The sequence below is a fragment of the Pocillopora verrucosa genome, chromosome 14 (assembly GCF_036669915.1).
Source record: "Pocillopora verrucosa isolate sample1 chromosome 14, ASM3666991v2, whole genome shotgun sequence".
NCBI lineage: Eukaryota > Metazoa > Cnidaria > Anthozoa > Scleractinia > Pocilloporidae > Pocillopora > Pocillopora verrucosa.
The window spans coordinates 191785-205796 of NC_089325.1; the positions used below are offsets into that span (position 1 = coordinate 191785).

Consider the following 14012-nt stretch of genomic DNA (forward strand, 5'->3'; position numbering starts at 1 on the left):
TCAGTGATCTGACGACGAAATTACGGCCTGAGGACGAGGCTAAATGCGAAGACGCTTTCAACGATATAAAGAGTAAGGTGCTACGGTAGAGAAAACGAGCCAAAATTTTCTCGAATTTCAAAGTGAGAGAGAGGCATTGAAGGAAGTGGTGGCGGCAAAGGGAGAAAAAAATGGAGAACTGTTTGATTTATGCAAGAAAACTGCAGCAATGAAGCAGATCAAAATTGCCTCTTATGCCAAAGACCGAAAAAAACTGTTAGAGGAGAAATTTTCATGCTTGGACGTACCACTTTTCTCCTCTTCTCGCCAGATGTACCTCTTTTAGAGGTTAGCATGGTAGACTTTCAGCTTGTCTTTTATTTTCACTTTGTAATTATTGGTACCACCTACAGAATTAACTTCGTAGGGACCTTTCATTGCATCAGCAACTTATTTCGATCACTCGGCAGCAACACAAGAACCTTGTGTCCTAGCTGGAAGGTTCTTACTTTGGTCTTACGATCATAATAGTGTTTTCCCTTCTACTGGGCTTTCTGTAACACTTCATGGGCAATTTTCAAGGTGTCATCTAGCTTTTCTCGTAACTCAAAGACATACTGGTGGCTATTCTTCACCTTCGGGGCCTCGACTTCTTTTGTACACAGCTCTTTGAGAATGAACATGGGACCTCTTACAGCTCTTCCATAAAGAAGCTCAAATGGAAAGAATCCGGTAGATTCCTAAGCTACTTCACGGTAGGCAAACAGGAGCGGATTGATGTAGCGATGCTACTGTCTCGGCTACTCGCTGCACAATCTCTTCGGTGTGATCTTCAGAGTTCCATTGAACTTCTCTGTCGGTCCATTACACATAGGATGGTAGGGGGTGGTGGTTAGCTGCTTAATACTCAAAAGGCGTGCAACTTCCTTCATGGAATCAGACACAAACTGTGTGCCTAAATCCCTTAGAATCTCTTCTGGAATTCCCAGGCGGCTTAAGATATCAACCAAGACCTCAGCTACCGTTTCAGTGCCAATGTTCTTTAGTGGGACGGCTTCAGAACAACGCGTAACATACTCCACGAGTATAAGGATATATTGGTGGCCTTCCTCACCAGGTGGACTTATTAGACCAAAGAGATCAATGGCTACCCTTTTGAAGGGCATGTCAATCAATGGCATCTTCTCTGGCGGCATCTTAAGTACCGACCCTTTGTTCACCGTCTTCTGGCAAATACCACACAATTTGCAGTATCTGGAAATATCATCTTGAATACCTGACCAGCTTTCTGAATCTTTTCAGCGGTTTTCTTTTCTTTTCTTACCTCCCGTAACAGATTCGTGAGCTACTTCCATAAGTTGACGTCGCAAAGGCGTTGATATCATCAATTGTCTTACCGGCTTACCGCCGTTACATGAGGATGCTTGTAGCTTCAGTACAACACACCGCCCGTTTCTTCAAAACTCACCCCCTACCAGTACTTCTCCAAGCTTTTATCTTCGCGCTGCAATCTCACAAGCTCTTTTCTACACACAGTTGCACTTTTTGGACTGCTTGCAACTTTAAGCGGCTGGTGTTTTCCTTCCTTCTTAGCTTGACTCCTGTTAGTGACCGCACATGCCTCTTGCCAGCCGGGGTCTGGATCGTCTGCCGATCGGGCGCCTGCCACATTGCCGATTACCAGATCATAGATCCCGTCAGGAAAGTACTGGACGTCAACTTCCCCAGAGAGGTAGGGTAATCTACTGTGATTCGAACAGTTGGTACCTTCCTCAAAGTATTGTCAAACAACAACATACAGTTAAAGTCACCTGTGTACTGTTCCTCTGAAACAAGCTCTTTTTTCACTACGATACCACTACATCCAGTATCTCTTAACAAATTGATAGTCTTGTCGCCTATCTTCCCTTTGACAACTGATATCTTGCCCCTCGCTCCGTATTAAGGTTGAACACAGGCACTACTCAGTAAAGAGATTTTCTTACCACAGGCTAATAGGAGTTGGTCGCCCTCGATGCATGACTTAATATCTTCTGCCGTAGCTTGTGGTGGAGATGACTGTACTAAACATCCGGCACTAACCTGGTTTCGTGGCATAGGGATTCCGTACTTGTGTTGCCCTCCTGACTTTGGCACACCGGATTTACAGTTTCTTGCTTCATGGCCATGCCTTCCACGCAAATAGCATTTCCTGGTAGGACAATTAACAGACCTATACCCTCGGCCATTCCATCTGTAACATTACCGTAGTGTTATATCAGTTGGTGGCTTCTTGTTGTCATCCCTCTCCGGTGGTGTAGGCGGCTTGTTCTGCCCGGGACTAAATACGTGCTTCCCATGCACCTCTAAGTAATGGTCAGCAATTTTCACCATCTCTTCTAGGGCTTCAGGTGTATATTCACGCAAGTGAACAGCAAGTTCCTTTGGACATGAATTTATGAACTGCTCTTTAACAATCAAGTTCTTTAGTCCGTCAAAGCTCCTCTCCGTTTTTGATAGCTCAAAACAGGTGAGTAGACAATCGAACAATAAACTGGTCTGGACTCTCGTCAATCTCAGGCTTTGAGGCCCTAAATTTACGTTTATAACCATCTTCTGTAGGGTCATACCTTCTCATAAGGGCTATGTTCAATTTGTCGTAATTAGAGGCCGCTTCTTCCGACAGGCGGGAGTAGACCTCTAGAGCTCGGCCTGAGAGTAAAGCACTCAACTTGGTAGCCCATCCAGCCTTCTCCCATTTTGCAGTAAATGCAAATCTCTCAAATCGCTGGAGATGAGCATCAAAATTATCTTTTCCGTCCTCAAAGGAGGGTAGTTCTCTCCTCTTTATTATGTGCCTGAGCCCCAGGCCCCTGATTGGTTTCTTCCAACTCTAAACGCTTCATTTCTAGCTCATGTCTTCTCCGAGCTTCTTCAGCTTCCACCTTTTGTCTCTGAAGCTCAGTCTCCGCCTGAAGTTTTCTTATTTCGCGCTCTTGTCGTCGAGCTTCCCTCTCCTCATATTGCCTTCTACGTCTCTCTTCCTACTCTTCTTCTTCTCTTCTCAATCTCTCTTCTTTTTCTTCGTCTTCTTTTCTTCGTTACTCCTCGCGTTCTTCCTCTCTACGTTTCTCCACAAATGAAAGCAACTCAGCTCCTTCCAGGCCAAATATTTTGCCTAACTCGATAAACTTCACCAAATTATATGACACACAGTCAACAGATGTTCACACAGGATGACAATAAAACCTTCTTTTACGCGATTCGGTTCACACAGAACAGTAAGGCCACTCGGCCAAGTTTGTCCTGTACCTCTCCTGGTTACGATAGTCCAGCAAACAAGTTTCTGCGCTCCCGAACAGGTCCCCAATGTTGCGAGTGTCGATAAGAGCAGGGTTGTTCCTAGACAAAACTTAGGATCGTTGGTAACAGCAGCAAACTGATTTATTTCCTCGTAGCTGACTTCTCGACTTTACAGCACCAAGCTTCTTCACACTTCTCTCTTTTTTGATGAAACTATCGCTCTTATAAACAAAAATTCCAAGGATCGAGAAACTTCTCTAAAGAATTAAATTAAGAAGATTAACACGGTTTCTAAATCTGAGTAATTACAAAATAAATAGAACGTTCCAGAATGTTGTTATACAAGAAGGTCACGGCTGGATGACTTCGGGTTCTAGACCGTTCTGTAGAATGTTCTAGGACTTAACTTAGAAAAATTTTCGTAACGATTGGTCACAAGATATGAGTTTTAAAGGTTAGAAATCTGGAAAAGCTCGGAGCTCCCTTTAGTTAGGACCGAAATTAACGGGAGCCCTCCTATTTCAATTCATGTTTTTCCTTTGACCTGCCCCTACCCCTTAATGGTTAGGGCACATAGATGAATGGATAATTTTTTTGTATTTTGACGTATGAAGATGGAATTAATTGGTGTCACGTAATGCACAAAGCAAGAATATTTATGCCTTAGGTTTAATGGATAAGAAACTAAAATAAGAGAGTTGTACAGACCATATCCTACTTTTTGTCCTCCTTTGGATATTTAATCAAATAAAATGGCCATTATCAGTTTCATTCACTCTCACTATCTTACCATGGATAGTTTTTTTGTGCATAAGCAAATTGATATTTTTAAAGCACTCTCTTTATGGCTGACCCAGGGCTGTGGTTTGGTACCGATTCTCGATTATTATTTTCCTCTAAAAAGGAGATTTTCCCTGTTATCGGTACAAACTTGGTCTAAAGTGCACATGAAGGTTATTATCCCAGGTAAGCTACCTTTATCACTTAGAAGTAAAAATGTCTTGATCCTGTCGTCATATGAAAGTTTTTCTTAATCTTAGCTGACTAGCCTAAACTGAATAAATAGGAACTTGGAATTTATTTGTTCTCCTGTTGAGGCATGCAACAAAGTCTCTAAGTCATTATAGACTTGAAATACAGGGTTATAGGAAACCTGCATGGGTATGGGTGTTTTAAACATTAAAATCCAGTGCAGCTTCCTTGAATGGCTACTACGTGTCATACAGGTACAGGTACAGGTACAGGCAGGGGAATGTGATAAAATTTTTCAGCTTTTTCATTAATACACATTTCTTTTCCAAGGAATCTTGTTTATCCGGCCCATGCTGAATTCTAATTTTTCGACCAAGTGTTATATTCTTTTGAATATTCTTAGATCTCCTAGCATCAGTTAATATTCATGTAATACATAAATGTGCACAGCCTATGGATCAAAATTTTGTTGTAAAACACTGTGCTCTTCTTTAAACTAATTTATCAGAGTAAGAAATAGTTACCTAGCACAAGTATGACTTTTCACAATAATAGTTTCAGGGCTTAAAAGAAGTCAATTTTCCTTTGAATAATTCCCCTAAATCTGCTTGCCTGCTTTAATCCTTAGTTCCTTTGCCCTGACAGCCCAACCTCGTCAAAACATTGGCAACGGGAGCGATAAGCAAAAAAAAAAAACAAACGAGACTATTCCTTCATACTCCCTCCTCAATCCTATTAGCTTATTCTGGACATGGCTTGACAAATGACATGGATTTTCATGACTAATTATTTCATGATGGTGTGTACAAGTTGTGGAAAATCATTAGGTTGAAATATAGTACAAATAGTTGCATTTGATATTCAAATGAAAACTTTTTACATATCAATAAAACTTATTGTTGTTTTTCATGTTTACATGTTGACACGACTCCTCCCTCCAGTAAATTCATTTATCTGAAAACATGAGAGAAACCATCCAAATTTTTTCAATCTCTTTAGTATGCCCTTAACAATATTAACTGAGCTTTGATACTAACACGCAAACTTGATTGATGTTTGGAATTGATTTCTATGATGTATAAATGAAATCCAGATATTATTCAAAGGTTTCTACAGATATCTTTATGGTGGAATCTTAAGTTCCTCTCCATCATCAATTTCAATTATGATATCCAAGTTATAGCTTTCTTCCTTTAAATCAAACATTCGTGGCGCAAGAGGACCGGTGATGTCCTTACTGAAGTCGTTTGTCGTCGTTTTCAATTTTGACTTATTTTCGCAAAACCGAAATTATCAGTCACGCTCAATAGAATATTCAACCGATGCTGACATCATACACTTCATCTGAAGAAGAAATCATTCCCTGTCGTCGAAATTCGGTCAAAACACCTGGTATATCAACTAGAGTCCTAAGCTGCTTGTAATACCACTGACTAGCAGACGTGTTGATCGCTTTGCAAGTTGTGAGAACATCGACCTTCGGTTGCCATTACCAAAACCACTAAATATGCAACTCTCATTTTTTTTTTTCGTATCTTGGTTTTCTTCCCCTTCAAGAAAAGTTTAAACGTCACTGTCTGTAAGCGATACGGATTTTTCAGTGTTTTAGCAGCCGTATTCCGAGAAAATTCCCACATAACGACCTTGGATTGAGAATAGTGAAAGGCTTTGCCGTTCATTGATGAACTGTACCGAGTGGCACAAAAGGCGCTTGACGTGCCAGCAGCTGACTGGCAATACCAAACACAAGTGAAAAAATATCGTACATTTTAGCGTGTGTTGTAATGGCTTCGCTCGGGGCTGGAAATTCTTGTATAACACCGTAGTTTATAAGACAAAGTGTTTAAGTTCAGTGAAGGGCTGGAAAATGTGTTGTAATGGCTCCGCTCTTAGGCTTGGCTAACTTTGTATATTAGTATCAAAAAACAAAGCTGCGGTCCATTTTTCTCAACTGAAATTTTCAAGAGAAACAATGATGCTGCATTTGTTAATTTTTGTCTGTTTTGTTTGTTTGTTTGTCAGTTATACAGAACAGGACAGCAATTTATAGCTAAAATGCTGTCTTATGTGCCCATTTTTCTGTTCTAGGTTTCCGTTATAATGACCCACGTAGAGCAGTGTAAGACCTATACGGATCCACACTACCACGCCATGGAAAAGTTAGGGACTACCAGGTATAGCGCTAACTGACCGCATTTTGGTTAATAAGTAAAAAGGTCTTGAGATTCTGATTCATTTCCTTCCAGGAGATTTGATTTCATGGGCCATGGAGATTTTGTCTTATACAGAAATCAAGAAAAAAACTTTGAGGTAAGTAAACCCAAAATGTATTAATTTCAACCCCATAGGTTTGCCTTAATTAAATTCGACAAGATTGATTCAAAAAGTCAACCAAAGTCAAGATCATATGCCCAGTTTGGGATATGACACAATGATTCTCTTCTTCAGTTGGTTGTTCAATGTAGTTAGCTAGGTGCTTTTGGCTGATATGTACTTTCTTATTCGGATTCTTTCAAATAAATACGTCAGCGTACAGACGACAACGTTAAAACAATTCAGTTTTGATAAAACCCTTTGTAGTCTATTTATTGATTTAAAATTCATTCGTTTACTTAGACTTAGATTTGGAGCCTAAACCTCTGCACTACGCTTATCATTCGAAAACAATAGCTCTAACATAGAATTAAAACAGTTTACGTAGGGCGTTGGTAAAAGACACCCGGCTCCCCTTTTCGTTACATGTGCAACCCCACACGGTTTGGATTTATGATGTTATATAAAAGTGAATAACATTGGACAAGTAGTTGTAAACAGAAATTGCAGTCGTCGCATCGCTGTTTGAACTTGAAAATTAAACTTTTCTTATGATAGGTCCACACAAGACAGTGGGCGTGTAACCGTCGTGGAGTGACATGCAACTGTGGGGCAGTTCTTAGAGATCACAATGATGTCATTGAATTTAACTGTTGCAACAAGGACCTGATGTTTCAAAATACACACCCTACACCCTTGCAAGTCAAATTACGAAGCAAAAAGTGCCTGAGGCCGGGAATTCACTTAGCGAAAAAATTCAACGGTGGAAATAATGACTACACGGTAATTCTTCGAGAACTTAATTTCTTAATAGAAGGTTTATCCGTATTCAAATTTAAACACACATTAATTCAGAAATGGAGGGGTTTTTTTATCCACTTGACCATGGGAATTCCTTTTGAAGCTTATTCCAATGCAATGCATAATTTATCAATCACATCATAAAAGTTTTTTCTTCTCTCATTTCACGTAACTTTGGTCGTGTCATTTTGTTGAAACTTCCTTTTACTTCTCCACTTACCTTTTCATTCCGTTGTGATATGTCTTTAACTAAGGCTTGAAAACAGTTTGGGAAAAGAAAGGATAAGAGATAACAGTGGAGTTTTGGTGAGCCATCAAGAACAGGCCACCCAATTTCTCACTCTTGTTTCATTAAATTGCGTCTATTGTTAGTGTTTATTCTTTATATCATTTTACGATATTTTGTTGCACAAATTTTTGGTCCAACTGATTCTAGGTGATTTTTCCAACGGGAGCGCAAGTGGATATCGTGCGAAATTATTGGGGAATCGATGTCACCATTATAACTCAACGAGCAAAATCACGCAATGACGAGTCTGGTATCTGCCTGTACGAAAAAGGGAGTATCCAAAGTTATGGTGAACAGCAAAGGTACTGGCTTCAATCCATACAATATGTTCTTTTGTGTTCAAGTTCCAACTTCGGAAGTTATTATATTAAACCTTTTTGCCGCAGTTCCAAACGCGACACTTGTTTCTCGGGCACACATCTTGTTTGCTTATTATATCTATTTACTGAATTCAGGAACAAAATTTTTAATTTTTCGGCTCGATGTGGTGGAACTCCCTGCGTAAGCCATCATTATGCATACGGACCAGTTGTGCTCCTTTGTTTCGCATGATGTCTCCGTATCTAATATTTAGATGGTTTGGACAATTGATTACTTGTTGGTTCTTCTTTAGACGACGAAATGCTTTTGCTGATAGATTATTTCAAAGAGGCTATTATATTCGTTATTTTCAATCTGTATATCTTCATTTCCTTTCTCTTTGTTAGACTGCAGCCCGGTACAAGCTATTTTGATACACTTCCCCCAAATATAGATGATACTACGGCGGACTATGCACCGTTATGTAGTGGACAGGCTTCATTTCATGTTCCAACTTTCATAAAACGTAGAAAAACAACGTTCACTCTGTGCGACCTTATAAAAAAGAGAGAAGTATATTACTCTGATGAGTTGACCGCTGAAGATTATGAATTATTTAAAAAGCTTCCTCCGTCTGAGAACCGTCATCGCTTCGGGAGAGCATTACCTGCCACTGTGATCCCCCTCAAAAATGCAACTAATTACTGTGTTGAGAGGATAGCGAATAGCAAAGTTGGGAAAATTTGTGCAAATCAGGGCGTTGATGTGCAATCATTTGTGGACAGCTGTTCTCTTGATATCTCGGTAGGTACAAAATGACTCAGTAGAATAGTAACTTGAAGGTGTCTATGTAAATGGCCTTTAAAAGCGTCTTAGAGCTCTTTCGCGTGGGGTGTTGTATTACAAAGATGTGATTCACATGGTTTGGTATTAAAACTCGTCAACTTTCTTTTTAAGGCGTGAAATCGTTTGGTTCTTTATCGATCTTTACTATTAGGTAGCGCTTCTGAGCTCGCCGTCGCCGACTGTATAGGTCATAAGAACCGGGTGTGTTCAACACAGAATACAAAAGGGCAACATGTTAGAGAAAATTACATTTCATATGATAGAATGGAAAAATTCTTTGATTTCCATAGCATACCTTTCCAGAGGGCATCCACAACACTTTCGTTCGTTTCGGTACATAGTTTAGTGCAGCATGCTATTTATCTGTAGCTATTCAGTGAGGCATATGAAAGGAAAGCATTACCTTATGAATCATTGGGAAACGAATTAACGTTTTCCTTGACCATTTAATGGTCCCACAGCTAAAATATATTAAAGTTCACATGGCAACCAGGTGGACAATCAGACATGATGGTTTGATGCTACTCTGGTTTAAAGATTTAATGAATGTAACCCCGAGAAGTTACAATTCATAGACCCAACGTTTCGCCAATCCTGTCTAGTGCCTTCATCAGAGGTGATCTAAACGCTGCAACAAGAGGTCCTTTCATAGGTTCACTAATAAGCTGGCCTTTTTTTCTGACGAGGTGTAAATAGACGTCAGGGAGTAAGCCGCCATCATCACCGGATTTAAAGGAGAGTCGGCAGAGTTGATATGCCGGGCTTCCAAACAAAGGCGTTGGTGGTAACACCAATAAGTGGTGATAATTTTAGACTTAGACTTAGAATCCCATTCAACTGTATGGTTAGTTAGGCATGTGTGCCCCAATAAAGCTGAATTTATTATTTTTTTATGAAAGGACTTCTCTTTGCAGCGTAGAGTAGCATCAAACCATGTCTGGTCTCACACCTGTTACAGGTAATTTATGTTTCTTTATCATGTCTATCTTGCAGTTAACAGGTGATCATTCGTTTGCTATAGGCATTGTTTCTATGTTAACAAATGAATGTGGATATGTAACCGCAATTAATGCGTCGTCAGCCAATTCAAATGAAAGCAGCGATGGAAGAGAAAGAGTGGGCTCCTTACAGAAGGAGATTTCGGAACTCCTTTGTCCGAATGATTGTGCTTTCAATGGCGATTGTGTCAATGGTTCTTGCGTTTGCTACAAGGACTACACTGCAGAGGACTGTTCCATTTCTCTCTACCAAAAGCCAAGCATCTCAAAGTAAGAATAAGTGCTACTCGATTATTACGGGCAATTTTTCCCACCACCATAGCTTCCCTCAATCATATCAACTGATGGAACTGTTATGCATTTCTTTATTTATTTGGGTATCGTGACGTTAAACCAATAACGGATCCTTTTTCATGACGGTAAGGATTTTTATTAAAGTTGATAAAACATTTCAGAGAAGAAAAGCAGCAAGAGTGCTTTGGGCTCATTAAAAAAGACTATCTGTGGTTTCTTAATCAGATTGCAAAGAGATGGTTTGTGTGATCGACGAATTCGCCCCTGTAAGAAAGTCACAGTGATGGGAACTGGATGGCTTAACTCTACAAATTTAACTTGTCATTTAATAGAGTTTAAGGTAAGAAAAGAAACTGATACATTAATTTAACAACAAATGAACTAGTCCTATTATCGTTGTTTACCCTCCAAGAAAAGTTTAATTGAGTAGGAAGGGATCAAAAATTATCTCCGTCAATGCAACTGCAAATAAGAACGTATCCTGATTTACGTCTTAAGATAAAAGATTAAGAAACCTCCTAACTTGGCACGATAGAAAACTTTTAAGTTTAACCTCATTCACATGATCAAAGGTACAACTGTATCATTCTGTTTCATCAATATTGCCGATATTGCAATCATTACAATAGGTACAATTTTCGTGATTGTCATTAATAGCGATATATTTGTCATCACCATCATCTTCATCATTGTCATTACCATTTCCATCACTGTTATCATCTTTTTATTTTTATTATGATTATAATCATTATCAATATAATTATTCTCCTAATCATAAACATTACACTTTTTTCGATTTTGATTGGTTTAAACAGTTCCTATTTTCCACTTATTCACTTGCCAATTTATGTTATCCGAAATTTTGTTATTGGACAGTTCAATAAGCCAATCACTTTAAAATTGTAGTTTACATCAACCAATCCCAACTTTGGTCTCAGTCATCATAGAAACAGTGTATCGACTCCTCAATTGGGGCTTTCTTCTAAATGGGAAAGTTTTTTCGTATAACAATAACAATATTTTAGACGACAGTGATGATTTGATTTACACTATAGTAGAAATGTTTATGCTAACAATCCAAACGAGTTCCTTCGCTATTCTTCTTTTGAGGGGAAATTCTTCGTATCATCCAATTCGGTCAGTTAATCATACGCGTGAACAACAAATCGGACTCCCGCTTCGCGGTCGTCCAATTTTGTTATCACACGTATGATTACAGATCGAATTGGACTCCACTCAATCCTATTACTACCATTAGTTATCGTTTTAATTACTTTTATTGAATTCATTGTTAACCTTTTTCTATGTTTTCTTTTTATTTTGTGTGCTAAACACTATGACCCTTTTTTTCGACTTAAAGGTTGTAAACAGTTCGTGGAATCCAAAAACAAGGGAGCTTAGGTTTCCTGGGATCATGGTCGACTTGCTTCTCGTAGATTGCTTCCTACCAGACTCACCAGTAAAGCAAGGCTTTTTCGACGAAAATATCGGCGGAACTCCTGCTGCGGGACTAAAAGTATCTGTGTCTAACGACGGTGTTCACAAAAGCAATCAAAATTTGACCTTTATTTCCTACGACTCAGCTTGTATGGCGTGCAATGTATCAAACGGATGCTATCTTAAGGTAAAAGACGCTAAGTGGTATCTATGTTACTTGTGCGGCTTATGTGCAAATGCTGCGAGAAGAATCAAAAGAGAGGTTGGGTATTTTATTTCGTAAACCATAAAAGACTCTGAATGAATCAGGCAACCGAACCTCTCAAGATTAAATGTCTGCCTGATGGTGCGAGCCACTTCCATTTTTTGTAAGAATCTGCGAAAAAATATCTTGGGTGAGTGTGCTAACCCTATCAGCATAACCTCAGTGAGTACTGCGGTATTGAAGCACTCTTTCTTGTATTTGAAATCCTATTTTTTTTTTGTAATACTAAGTTCCACTTATGTGCATTTAGTTTATTTTTTATCAATTTATTATATTGATTATCTTAATTTTTTCTTTGGTTTAGGATAATTCGTGCTTCATTAACAATTATTGTTTCGCTCCGAACGAAGTACATCCTGGTGACTGGTGTTTTCAGTGTCTTCCCGATGTTGATAAAAACACTTGGACGAAACGGCAAGGTGACCTTCTTGCATTTCTGTTCCTTTGTTCTTCTACAAATGAAAGTAGCATATACGTAGTAGGTAGTGAAAGGGTAAAATGTAATACGCCCAAAAACGAATACTATAAATATGATGAAAGAAAGTCGATTTGCATTTTAAGATCTATTTAATACACAATCTGTGCCAATGAAAAGCCACAAACAAATAGAAAGGCAGTTAAACCTCAAATGGGGCTATTTGGTCCTCCACTTATCTTATCAATTCTTACCAGTTATTTGATTAATTAAGATAATTTTACTGATGCGCATTATTTTTTATAGCTCCTTTTCGTCTAAACAGCTAGCAATGGTTTTATAGTAAAAACAATGTCAGCTATAATCAAACCAGCACCTGAAAAATTGTTTTCAGGTATTTTCAGTTACTCGAAAGTTTTGATTTGGTCTTGAAATATAAATCTATGAGCCTTAAAGCTCAGCTTAGGTCAATGACATTTCGGCTTAATCAAAGCATGCTCAAAGGCTTTATATAGTTGTTGTTTCGAATTTAGTACGTTTATTGACCTCCTTTAAGACTTTCCAACTTACCGTAACTATTACCGGTGCATGTTTAGAATTTTTGTTGGTTTAATGGATCTCCATAGAAAATGTAAAGTGGCCAAATTTATTTTAGTATTGTTTTGTGTTTCTGTAAGCTCAAACATTTCTGTTCTCGTCTACTTCGTAACGTCTTTCCGAATACGTACAATGAATAACTTCCCCGTCAAGAAATTCAACTGCACTCGGAGAATTCCATCTGCATGCGTAAGAAACCCTATATCCTGTTAACACTGTATATGCTGAGGAAAGAAAAATAGTGGAACGTATTGTGTTTAAAATTTTGTTCTAAAGTTTCAAACTGAGACTGTTTCCTCAGCCCAGTGTGTGACGACAACGACCTACTTGTATATCCACTCGATATTTTGCAGTCAACCATCCACCTAATATTACGTCTCGCAAGGATTACTACGCGTTATATGGCGAAAACCTCGAATTGGTGTTTGATGTAGTTGATCCCGAAGGCATGCCTGTCATTATTTCACTGTTGGGTGGAGGCCCCAATGATGCAATGCTAAGAGACAACATTCTTCACTGGAACGTCACCTCAGACAGAATCACCATATTTCACTTACTAGCAACAGACATCTGCAGCGCCTCGACCACTTTTAACATTACTATTTCCTTAGTTAACTGCCAATGTCAAAATAACGGAAGTTGTTCGCCAGTTGCACCAAGAGGATCAGGTTTTTACTTGTGCGAATGCCCACCTGGATTCACAGGGGCGAAATGCGAGACAAATATTGATGAGTGCCAGACTTATCCATGTGTCCAAGGTATTTTTCTTTCAATTTTTTTGCTAACCACTCTGGTTATTATTATCCTCACTATCCTCATTGTAATTGTTGTTGCAATTATTTTTAGAAGTAGGGCACCGGTTTGCGATTTTTAGCTTCGTGTAGTCTCTGTAGATATTTGCCAAATATAGGTTTGATCTGGTAATCTGATCTTCTTGGTGAGCTAAGATCTGCAAAGGACTACTCTTGGGAGCAATGACTGACCTCTCGACGAGCTAAGATGAAATCGTCATCGGATTCGAGAGTTTTCGGCCAGTATAAGGTTATAAATTTGATTCTTGTAAACTGACTGATGAATTGTTACGTTCTTTAATTGACTCAGGTAGCGAAAGTTAGTTGTTAGTTGTGATTGTTGTTTGGTTGTTTTGCTTTAAAGTTCTTTTGTATGGTTCTGGTAGTTGTACATCCGTTGATGAGAGTCTATTCTAAGCTAGTTAACCAGCTT

General features: G+C 38.9%; 1 protein-coding gene and 1 pseudogene across 1 annotated transcript in view; one reads left to right on the forward strand and one right to left on the reverse strand.

The window, feature by feature from the left end:
• LOC131785705 (von Willebrand factor D and EGF domain-containing protein) overlaps positions 1-14012 on the forward strand; it is a 42192-nt gene that overhangs the window by 13810 nt on the left and 14370 nt on the right. The window contains exons 6-15 of the mRNA XM_066161014.1: positions 6322-6407; positions 6480-6543; positions 7105-7329; positions 7784-7938; positions 8344-8740; positions 9776-10050; positions 10300-10414; positions 11435-11698; positions 12081-12195; positions 13142-13546. Coding sequence (XP_066017111.1) covers positions 6322-6407; positions 6480-6543; positions 7105-7329; positions 7784-7938; positions 8344-8740; positions 9776-10050; positions 10300-10414; positions 11435-11698; positions 12081-12195; positions 13142-13546 — 2101 coding nt within the window. The remainder of the gene's footprint in view (positions 1-6321; positions 6408-6479; positions 6544-7104; positions 7330-7783; positions 7939-8343; positions 8741-9775; positions 10051-10299; positions 10415-11434; positions 11699-12080; positions 12196-13141; positions 13547-14012) is intronic.
• Positions 1451-6001, reverse strand: LOC136277956 (uncharacterized; annotated as a pseudogene).